This window comes from Haemaphysalis longicornis, unplaced genomic scaffold (genome assembly GCF_048455015.1).
Source record: "Haemaphysalis longicornis isolate Haplotype H1 unplaced genomic scaffold, Haemaphysalis longicornis Haplotype H1 scaffold_1, whole genome shotgun sequence".
In the NCBI taxonomy this organism is placed as follows: Eukaryota; Metazoa; Arthropoda; class Arachnida; order Ixodida; family Ixodidae; genus Haemaphysalis; species Haemaphysalis longicornis.
The window spans coordinates 284,529,241-284,541,226 of record NW_027526203.1 but is presented as its reverse complement, the minus strand read 5'-3'; the positions used below and the strand labels follow the sequence as shown (position 1 = coordinate 284,541,226).

The window sequence follows — 11,986 nt, the reverse complement described above, 5'->3', positions numbered from 1 at the left end:
TTCTATACACACTACTCGAATCATTTCATTTTGCCGATTAGTAAACTTCCCACCACGGCCTAAAGCAAAAACACGATATCGTAACCAAGGAAGTTTTAGTCCAGCATGGCAAAGTAATTTGGCGGGCACTGGAAACGTGTTTCTGCTCCTCCTGCTCCCTTTCAGTTACAACTACGAGACTTCCGTCTTCAATAGCCTGTGACTTATATCCGCTTGTGTCTTATATGGTGGCCACGTGCGTGCTCACTGCCTGCGGGCCTTTTACTTGCGTGTAACACCTTGTTATACAAGGGAAGCGGTATTCCAGTAGATTTCTCCCTGTCTCATACAACCCTTAAAAATAAAATTTAGGGCTCGTCTGGTCAGATATGAAATTTCTCCTGGGGCAGGTAGCCCTGGTTAATCAGCCATGGCTCGTACTTCTGCCTCTGTGTAAACGGCGCTCACTGCATTCCGCGGCGTGCAAATGAGCGCGTCACCGTCGCACCCGCGGGAGCCACTGTCCGATGATACCTGCGATGCGGCGGATGCGGCGCCAACGGCTCGCTCCTCTTGACGCTCGCGGCGGCTGGCAGGCAGCCTGCGCGGCGGCGGCGGCAGAATCAGCGAAAGCGCGGAAACCAACAAGGCACAAGCAGCGAAGGCGGAACGAAACAAGGCAGAACAGGCGTCGCTCGTTTTCGGAGCTGAGCGAGGGGAAACAGAAGACGAGTCCCACTTGCATAATTCCCTCGCGGCGAGGCCCCCGTTTCTCGGCGTCATCCTTGGACGTCCGCGGAGGGCAAGGAGGCGCCCTCGAACCGCGACGCCCTGGGCGAGTGAGACCGGGGCCCGGCAGCCGCCTATAAAAGCGGCCGCCACCGCTGCAATGGCAGACACTCGGAGCCAGCCCTCGGGAGCCGCAAAGCCGACAGCGTGAGTACGCCACGCCCGCGGTCCATGGGATAACACCGCCGCCGCCACTCACCGCATCGGAGCACAGCGACGTCGGTTCGGCCCGGGAACCGGACCCCGGGCGCGCGTCTCGCCACTGGATCGCGCGCCGAGATAAGCCGCCGGCTATGGGCAGCCTTGCCCGCTAGGAAACATCAGTCGCAGGGATCGACTGGAGAACATCTGGCGATTCTATAGGCTAGATTTGGGGTGTCAGGTTCATTGTTTTATGGCACGGACTGTGCTGATAGCACGTGCAATTATCAACCAGTTTTCCTAGGCTAGGGCATCTAAAGAGGCGTTTGGCATTTTTGGCTGCTGAAGCATTAGTTAACTTTTCACATTGTGCTAACGAGTCCAAGAAAAATCAGACATCGAGACGCTTCTAAACCGGGGTTAGGGAGAAATTTTTGCTAAAGTCTACCTCTAGTGTATACTGTCATATCTTGACATCTATACCTCAGTGAAATAAGTTGGGCCAGCTTCGCCGGTATCCCACATTTGCCTTTATACATTTGGTAGCTACTGAACCTGCCGAAAAATCTTTCGTCTCAGAACTGAAGAAATAATTGGGAATGAGTAAGTCAAGTTGCATGCCGCAGCCGATCATTCCCCTTAAAATATAAGGAATTGATCTCTACAATTGACAGTCAGCGAAAAAGCTACTTCCGTCCGGATTTTTCGGACGCAGCTTTCTCGTTTTGATTTACTAATTCCATCTCTTTATTGTAAATTTTCATCTCTACATATTATAGAGTCGGACCAAATGTTATATCCAGGCTTAATCAAGCATACAAATTTAGATTCGCTAGCCACAGGCCTATCAATAGTTTAGAGCACCCACAAAATTTGATCAAGGGATTTTTGCGCTCTTAAATGCGCAGAAAAATATTATATATTCGATAATTTCGGCCCCGATTAGCAGTTGTAATGTTTGCGCCAAAATTTCACAGAGCCGTATAAACTGTGTTGCCATTCATGAAAATAACCCAGCCACGGATTTTAACGGCTGGTTCATTCGGATAATGTAGCGCTAAATTATAGAGCTTTCTCTACAGTCACAGACAAAATTGCGGCATTACTTACCCCGAAGTAGGGGGGTTTAGATGCAAAGAAATGTTAAAATGAATTATCCTAGTGTCTTAAAGCTAGTGTCTTAAACTCATGCATTTTCTCCCAGGTATCATCGCCGGAACCACCCCTCCTTCAACAAAGATGAAGCAGTACCTCGCACTAGGTGGGTCGATAATCAGCATGGCAGCTTTGTACCTTAGTTCGCCAGTGCCCGAGTTCACACACTCTATGAGCATTTTGGGGTTAAGCTTCACTACGATGCATTCGATTGGCCAATCCCTGCAACCAACAATGAAATTTCGGCGGATGACGCTGTCAGGCGTACGATTTGTCTCAAAAGTTTGGCCCGTGCTGGGGTATCACAGAGGACGAGCATGACGTTCTGCACTGCGCAGTGCCACAGCTCAGATGACATTTTAAAGTCAGATGGTTGATAACTGCGATTATTTGCTGAATTTGCTTCTTGGGCTCATGAATTGGCCACTCTAATGTATTGTGGAGGAACGGAACCACTGCATTTCCTTGGAGTGCAGGTTGCGCTGGTTACGACGGCCGCCGTTGCATATCAAAGGAACTGCAGCATAACCCATAACCTACACTCTACGCCAATACCCTGGTTCAGCTTCACCACAATACCGTGGTTCAGCAACAATGAAATTTCGGCGAGTGACGATGTCGAGCATGCGGTGTATGCTGTGGCATCACGCAGTGCAAGAACGACGCTTTACACCGCGCAGGCCACAGCGCAGATCACATTTAAAAGTCAGGTGGTCGATAGTGGCTGTCATTCGTCGAATTTTGCTTTGTTTCTAAAATAGCTAATTTATTGACGCAGCTGTTCATCGAAAAGCCTAAGCTGGGCATTTCACCTGTGGCAGATACTCTTGTAGTTTTCAAACGTTTGCAAACATTATGAAATTTAACTTTACCGAGTTACTAAGTAAGCGAGTGTTTTTTTTTAATTTAAAGTGCTCTGTTACTCAGTCACTAAAGTGTATGACCTCGTTCATTAACAGCTGGCGACATAAAACATTTGTCAGTATTGGTCATGGCACGTTTGCCAGCCTGCACCGCTTATATGTAATGAAAAACGTGGTCATAACTGTTATCTTTGACTTACAATTAAGTACAACCAAATACGTCCTAGATTTTTTGTCTATAGTTCCAACACGGCCACTCACATAGAACTGACCTGGCTTATTGCAGTCCGGCCTGTCCTTTGTGAGTGGCTGTGGTCATGCTAACAAACCGCCTTTGCATTACGAAACATGATTTGTAAGCGTGTTCCTAGCCGTTGAAATGTTGTGTGCCGTTAAATACGGGGAAGCGGAAGGAAATATCCACTTGCCAGCCACCACTCGAAGGCACTCCGTTGGCACTCCCCTCCCCCCGTTGGCACTCCCCTCCCCCCATCGTCAAGGGCATGACTATGCGTCAGTTGCAAGCGGTCTCAAATGCAGCCGTCTGTGGTTTACTATGCAGTCAAATATTTTGAAACTAAGATATTTGTTGTTAATTAAGGTTAATGATGCTAGTTTACCATGGCATAAATGACGATAAGTTGACGCAGGCAACGCTGGGATATGTCGCTCAGCGCTAGGGTTAAGCGAGCGCCTTTGTTGTTATTTTACGAGCGAGCGGGCATGCTGAAAATGTTCTTAGGAGCAAATAAATTATGTCTCCCGGGCCTCACGGCAGACGTAGACTTTGCTCCCTGGAAAGTTCGGCATGTACCCGACCGCAAAACCTGGCACAATATCGGCACATACGGGAGAAAGAATGCTTATTTTCTTTTCGTTGCTCTTTGACGCGCGCCAACCTCCGCTAGGAGCGTAAGCATTATACGACCAAACAAAAAGATCCAGGTGAATCGAGTGATTGTAAATTGTAAGTGGCCGTAGAAGTAATTTGTAACAGGTATTTGACATCTTTATCGGGAAGCCAGTCAGCAGCTCGAGTTCAAGGACCAGTTTAGCAGCTATTTGGTTTCTAGCATTTTGGAGCGGAGGTTTAAATGAAGTAATTCTCACTTATAGTGGCAGGTTTCTAACGCGTAAGACACATCTTGCCTGTTTTTTTTTTGTTCCTATGGGCGAGACTGTGCTAACGCTGCGAGCAGTGTCCCAGTACGTCCTTAATATCTGCAGCGTCACTGGAATGTCATTGTTCCTTCCGGGAGCAGATCCGGAGTGATGCTTCGGGGGAAGGGGTGAATACTTTGCAGCCTAACCAAGGGAGAAGAAGAGATGGGACGCACTGTAGGCTTGATAGTGCTTTGGGGGAAGGGTGGGGCTTGGAGAGTGCACGGCCACCCCCGCAGCCCTCTGGATCGGCCGCTGAGCCACAGACGCAGCTATGGGAAGGTGAGGTCAGATTGAAACCTGCTCAACAGCCCGAACTACGCCGCGTCTGGTAGCTGCACTTACCGCTCGACCACGTAACTTTCTTTGCCAAGTGCGAGAAGAATGGGCCTACTTCGATGACGGTGGGAAGAGCGCGGTTAGCGTGTGAACCGGTCATGAACGTTTCGAAACACGCGAAGACATCTCACGAGCTTCCATAACGTGCCACGAGAAACGGGGTTAAATGGTCTTTGCGGCAAGCAAGTTTGTCGTTTGACGACAGTCACTTTCCCTTTCATCTTTCAAGGAGTATTCATGTGAGCGCGTACCGCATGCTCGCGGACAACGTACTCCCTTTGGAAACTGCAGGATGGGCACGGCGACCTTTTATTACTTAAAACAATCCACAGAGAGCAGTAAGCTGACGTAATCTCGTGCAACGAATCACCAGAAATGTCTTTTCGCACTCCCGGCAGCACTGTGTTATCAGCCTACTGAAGTTGTTTTTAAAAAACTATAAATAGCCTGTTTCGCAATCGGGATATAGGAAGGGATGGTCACAATGTTGCCCCTCGGGCGTAGCCCTTTCTAAGTACACATTCACTCCGTGGACCTAGACGTGGGCGACATGCTAGAACTTCATGTAAAAAAAAACAAGGAAGCAGTAAAATAGGTCGAAGTTTATCGACTTTTGTTTTCGGGAAAATGTCTGGAAAATCTGATCTTATATATGTGCGTGCAGCTGCTGCACCTGTGATCACTTTAAACACATGTGCGGATGCTTTGAGGGCGAGTAACTACTGGTTTCTGCCTCATGATATCGTTAAAGCTTGTGATATCTTTTCTCGAACAAAGTAAGTGCTAACATAAGCGCTTTTGTTCCGTTATACATGCAGGATGGGGCTTTTCATTTGCCATGTTCCTGGGGGGAAATTATATGGCGTGTCTTGGAAGAGGCAAACATTCAGGTAGAAATAAAAACACCGCAAATCTCAGCGACAGGAAACGTGTGCGCGTGCTTACAGAGAGAGAGAGAGAGAGAGAGAGAGAGAGAGAGAGAGAGAGAGAGAGAGAGAGAGAGAGAGAGAGAGAGAGAGAGAGAGAGAGAGAGAGAGAGAGAACATACTTTATTTCATCCCTTTTAAAGATGAATGCGCCGTGCAGGAATGTCTGGTGTTTTCGTCCCATCAAATGGCGATCAGGCAACCGTGGCCCCTGGCAGCGTCCATACTGCAATCTGTGATTTACTGTGGCCCAAGTATCGCATATTTCCTGCAGGTACATCACAGAAAAAAAAAAATTTTTCGAAGGCGCGCAGTTTTTTCTTTTATAGTTTCGAAATGGGAGAATGGACTGAGTTCTGCAAACTATACCCTGCTGCATCCTATTCCCCATAATTATGTTCTGGATGTCTTAATAATCACACTTTCTTGTCCTTTTCTCCCTCAGCCCTTGCCCTGGTTGCCGTCGCAGTGGCACTACCGAGGGTGAGAAAATGTCATCAATTGCATGATTTTTTTGTAGAAAATGTTGCATGTAGAGTAGAATGGTTGTTCCGGTATTTCAAAGCTGACAATGAGACTAGAAAGGCTATAGAACGTTTCTACTGCTACCATTACGTCAACAGTCGACTATAAAAGGCTGTATCACAAGACGTGAAGGATATCAATTGCGAATGAGGCAAATATAAGATCGTAATTATATTGCTTCCAACGCCTAGATGACCACTTATAAGCAGTGCTCCGGCTATAAGAAATAAAAGAGAAAAAATATATAGTACTAGTCCGATACCCGTTATATTACACAAACTTGCGAAGTGGTTAACTTATTTTATGAAGTCTTGAGCGTTATGGAGCGATGGGAAGGGAACTTCACGTAACGGCAGCAGGAGCTCAATCCTTGCGAGATTTATCGTTCGTTGTGCGCTGTTTGAAAGACGTACCAGTGGCGTTTATGCGAGCGTTTTCAATATTTGGGCGCCGCTTTTATCGCCCTCGCGGCAGCAAGCGGCACTTTTCCGTAGATAGCGAAGCCCATCGCCGGGTGCGTCGTCTTTGCAATAGGGAGAAAGCCGGGCGAGCCGTAAACAACCTGTCATCTACGAACACCTCTACCCCGAGAACATCGCTCGTGGACGGGCCTTTGTAGGTCACTAGGCGTGAGCGCGCATCGACGAGCGAGGAGAAGCGTCATTGTAGAGCCTCACGGCACCAATTTCTTGAGCAGACGCGAATATCTGTCAGCTGCTGTCATCGCGGCGATTAGTAGGTGCGTTCAGGCATCGGCGGAAGTGATTAACTGTCTCCGCGTCATACGGTGGCGGTGGGTGGGGCCACGCAAGGATTGCAGTGTGTGTGAGCGCATTCTGCCAATCTTTCACCAAGTCACACCCTTCGTGGTCTGATGCGTACCGGCGAAGAGAGCTGCGTGGAACTATGACACTCTCCTATATGGCCTGAAACTCAACACAAACGCACCTCTCTGTAGGCGCTAAAAATGCGCTGAAAACGCTGGGCCTGGGAGGAAACGCAGGGAGAGCTTCCGGTGGAATCTGAGACGCGTTGCACCCCTTGATGTAGCGCACGACATGTGGTATAGTTCCGCGACTGCCTCCTTGATATCCTGCCGTTAACTGTAGCTGAGGATCGGGATTCGATTCCTGTTGTTTAGGGAGACCCGAGCGAATGGGTACGCAGGCTGAATGATTACGTATACAACGGGAATACCCATCGCTTTTTAGTTACGCAACGAATCACGCAGAGAATACATTTTTCTAAAATTACATTCACCAAACATTAGCAAAAAAAGTTACGGTTCAAGAGCTTTCATAGTCAAAAAGAAAGAAAAGAAAGCTTCGAAAACATTACGCAGAAAAGCCCCGGGGATCCGATCGCTAATGGTCTTAACATTTATCGAAGTTCCACAAAAGGAATATCACGTGACAGGTAGGGCGTCAGTCTGTGTGAATGTCTAAATCGTTGGCAGGCTGAATATTGGTTCATAGTATAAGCGAGGATGGCGCATATTAAATTGTCGCAAATAAGTTGACAAGACGTGCTCGTCTACTGACGAATCGATGAAGCCACGTCGCGGAACGTCAGCGAAGCGAGCAATCCATCACGCTCTGCCAGTCAACGAGGCATAGAAAAACTATTACTTGCGTGTCACTGAGAGACACTCAGGAAACGTGACCTGTCGGCCGGCTTGTTGCTCGTGACTACGCTACGGCCAGGAGATTGGCTCCTTTCTCCTATCCGCGCAAAACGTCCAGGTGACAATAAATTTTCTCAGTGCTTCATTAACCCGCCCGTGAATCGCCCAACCGGCACGCTCACATCGAAAATCCCTCAGCCTTGGCTTTTAAAACTGGAAGCAGACTGAGATACTTACCAAATGTTTTGACGTGGGTGCATACGTGTGCGTCTGCGCCTCAAATGATGAGGACGCTCGTGGTCCCGCTCACCAAACTCGTCTCAGCCCCTCGCGAGTACAGGGATTGTGAGCGCTTTGCGCTGCTCAAGCCAGAGGGAGACGCCGTTGTGCCCGATAATCCCGCTGCTTGCCCCATTCCCCAAGAACGTGAGAACCCGAATCTGCCATCACACTAAAGAACACCGCTCCTTCCTCAACGAACTCCCGTGTAGCGTCCCCAGCATTGTACGGTTATATTTCTCACAAACATTTTGGGCTGCTGAAATATAAGCTCAACGCGCAGCCCGCAAAGACAACGTGAGGTTCTCCGTAATGCCGCGGCTTCGTCGTGCGAGGGAGCCAGAATAACACTTATACCAAAAAACAAAAGAGAACAATTCACGGCATGTTCATGGGAGCTTTGAGGTTGTTGCGAGGGGGAAATTCCAAAGCAGTTCTGAGTGACACAGGGCCCCCATTGGCCTCTGCCATTACATCTCTCTGAGGCGGGAAACGGGATCAGCTGTGAAGTAAAAAAGAATGCATGGGTAAGGTAAACTTGTATACTTATGCCCATCAGCTGATGACCTTCAGACGACTTTATCGAAGACAACGGTTCACTACATAGCCGTTTCTTGAAATTTTAAGGGTAAATGCCTGAACGACGTGGATAAAGTTCTAAACATCGAGGTCACATTAACTCGCAAGAGAAATTACCGTTATTGGTGTCTTGCGTGTGCATCATCCGAATGATTTCTTCTGGGTAGTAATGGCATCAGAGTGAGCATTTTGAAAGGGCGTATTTATATGCCGGACAAAAAGTTGCACACTACATGTATTGAAAAGCTTCAGCATTACATAGAAAAGCTCAAGGATAAACTCTGTCGTTTTCCTTCCCTTTACGCGAAGCATGTCTCTATCTAATGCCGTTAGTTCCAAAGTAAGTACATACCTTATCAGAAAGATCAGGTCTGCTTTTGCTTCAAGGTACTGGCACTAATTTTTTGGTAGATGGCTGAGCAGTCAAAGAAAGGTTACGAAACCTGCTATAGGCTTCGCGTTGCCGCTATAGGCTTCGCGTGTTTTGTAGCGCCAATCGTCTAAGGAGTAGGCGAAGGCTTCCGAGATGGCTGTGCCACTGTTCTATATGCTTCTTTTTATTTTTGTAACGGGAGAACTTGCCCTTGGCATCGCGATGTTGTGTCATCCTACATAAAACAAGGTTCGAGGAGCCGCTGAGCGATTTCTACGGGTCTGCACGCCCTCGCGAATGGAGTGCGCTGGGAACCCACACGAACGTATATTGAGTGGCGCATACTGAACACGGGTGAAACACGTAATGCCAAGCCCCCGCACAAAGCGCCCGCAATGGAATGCCTTTGTAAGACAAGCTTTTCTTTTTTTTCTGTCTCTTTCTCTCTCCCTCTCGACTGACTTTTTTTTCTCTTCTAGCCGGTCGGCATTTATTCGCTCAACTAGGCGAACACCTTGAGTGCGTTCTTTCTCAAGCGGGATATATAGCTTCGGACGGGGGAAAGGCATTACGTCGAGTATAAATAACATACTATTTAGTAGAGGGACGAATGAGAACATGACTTATGAGGGAAGGAAATCACTCCATAGGAAGGGTGTGTTCGCCATCTGGAAAAGCAAAAGAGTAAACTATTCGTTCTTTTTTTCTTTCTTTTGGTAATTTGTGCGCGTGCCCTTTTACTCTAACCATGGCAGACTACACGGGTTAATTTTCATTAATATCCCCCTCAGCATGCGGGGCGTGTTCAGCAGGAAGGGCACAATGAACTGAGGGTGCAAAACCCAGGGTGAAAGTCAAAGTGCTTTTCCGTGTAGAGGCGAATTTATTCATAGTATAACGCGACGAAGTACATCCCTTAATATTTTGACTGCCAAGTAGAGGGCAGAGAAAATGCCGGCTAGACGCTGCGCCATCGTGTGCGGTGTTGTGGTATATGTAAGAGTCCCGCTTCTCAATATTTCGAAGTTCCTGCCTTATAGCTGAAGTTTTCAACGCGAATATCAGACGAATCAATAAGTATAGCAGAGTTTCGGACCAGTCCGTCGGTGGAAATTCGCACCCAGAATTGATTTAGGGGCATGACAATGGCGCCCATTGAAATTAATTGCGACCAAACCAGGCAGAATAAAAAAAAACCGGAAAAAGGACTTCACGCAGATGCCGCAGTATTAAAATAACTAGGTGTATCAAGAGATGTGTTAGTGATATACGAGCTGTAGTTTTCTGTAGATTCCCCCTCCCTCCCCCCTAATTTTTTTCTTCGTGCGGTCTGCAGTCAAAGCGGGCCGCCTACGAGCTTCCCGACGGTGTCGAGTTCCTGGTCGGGTCTGTGAAGACCTCGTTCTCTTGTCCGGCCAAGAACGGGTACTACGCGGACGTGGACAACAACTGTCAGATCTTCCACGTGTGCAACGTGGTGCCCAAGGATGACGGAAGCACCGAGGTGCAGCAGTACAGCTTCCTGTGCGGCAACCAGACCGTGTTCTCCCAGTTCTCGCTCACGTGCGCCCTGCCCGAGGACGCCATCCCGTGCGGAAGCTCGGCCGACTTCTTCTACCTCAACGACAGGATCGGCCAGGAGAAGGTGAACCTGCACGACGACGCCGACCTGCAGCGCGCCATCCAGATCATCCCGCGGTACCAGCAGGCGCCCTTCAAGGCCTAAGCCGCTCCACCCCGTTCGCGCGAACGCGACACCGTACAGTAGCCAGTTGGAATTCGAGCCTGTGAGCGTGCAGATACGAACCACCGAGCGGAGGGTGCACACGTGGCTTCCGAGGGCACGCCGTGGTTCACGAAACGCGGAGGGGCTGCTGAGGGTTTGTGATTGGTCGCTAGCCTTGAAAATCGCTGTGTCGAGAAATTCAGATGCAAACATGATGTCAGACTTCAAGGAGGGGGGGGGGGGGGGTATATTAGCAGAGGAAGCGCAAAAACAAACGCAAAACAAACCACACATATGTCTGCTAGAGCTAGCATAGTGGTGCTAGCACGGACGCTATAGCGTAAAGCATAGGGTTGCTAGCGTAGGCACTATCGAGTAATGTAGGAAGAGCGAAACGGTTCCGCTTTTGTGAATGCGCGGTAGATGCACGCTACCGCTGGCTTCCATTTAAACTCGGCTCACCACATTGTCGCATTCGTGTCAATGGCGACGAGGCGCAAACACTGGTTACCTTACAGCGCTTGGCGCATGGCCCCCGCTTTGGGTTGTACAGTCATAAATGTATTGGGCCGCAACACCGCACGTGTTCTCCTTTTATACTAAAGCTTTTCTGCGAGGTTGCGGGTTCAGTTCTCCTCTCGGGTGTTGGCTCCACGTATGAAAATTCTCCACTGCATCAAAACACAGTGTCTCAGCTAGGTGGAGTGAACGCTGGGTGTTATCGCTTGTTAGTCATGTAGTTATCGTCTTTGCTTGTCAACGGTCTTGCGTGAAGTCGTGTGTTGAAGAAACAAATAGGAAAAAGGTGTTTTCGTCTGACTGATGACTGCGTGACCTTGCTGCCGTAACTTAGCGAATAATGAACTTTATACTGCCATTGAGATCTTAAAAGCCGCGATGTCCTGTGCAGGTTGAGCTTCTGTTGTTTTACCTCGTTGCTGTTACTTCTCAACTTGTAAGCTTGTCTAGTGTGTTCCACGCATAATGTACAAAATGCCAAACGCTTTCTGTGAAACTTCGAAACTACAGCGTCATGGTGAACTGATGGTCTCATATGCTTTGCACGGGAAAAAATAAATTCATTGTTGGTCGTTCATCGGAACTCTTTCTTGTTGGAATGCTCGGAACTGCTCTACAAAACGGCTGAAACAAACGGTTAAGACAGAACACATTTGCCAGTACAAAGCACGGTACGTCCACTGCTTAACGTAGACATATTATGAATGCGACATATTTGTTAAGTTGACAGCAATGAACAACGAATGTATATGAAGGGATTGCCAGATGGGCTGATGCTCCCGTTGGCCCGCTGACGTTGTCTGTTTATGTCTTCACTGCAAGACTTCGTGTAGTGTGGTGAAGACACTATTGCAAAGAAACAGGCACACAAAGAAACGGCTATTACTTCGTTTCGTCGATTTCGCGTAACGTTAAGAAAGCAATCTTCAGAATAAGCCAAAAGGAATATCGGGCGTGGCTGCACTAGCCCATGAGGGCGGCGGATGCGCTCACAGCCCCCGCCACGGT

The 11,986-nt window shown here is 48.4% G+C and overlaps 1 protein-coding gene across 1 annotated transcript; it reads left to right on the top strand.

Annotated features, from left to right (window-relative positions):
* Positions 1-777: 777 nt before the first annotated feature.
* On the top strand, positions 778-10,594 carry LOC144147016 (uncharacterized). The gene is made up of 4 exons (XM_077679029.1): positions 778-915; positions 2,114-2,170; positions 5,799-5,836; positions 10,070-10,594. Exons 2-4 carry the CDS (start codon positions 2,149-2,151, stop codon positions 10,457-10,459), a joined length of 450 nt encoding a protein of 149 aa, XP_077535155.1. The 5' UTR covers positions 778-915; positions 2,114-2,148; the 3' UTR covers positions 10,460-10,594.
* The last annotated feature ends 1,392 nt before the right edge of the window (positions 10,595-11,986 follow it).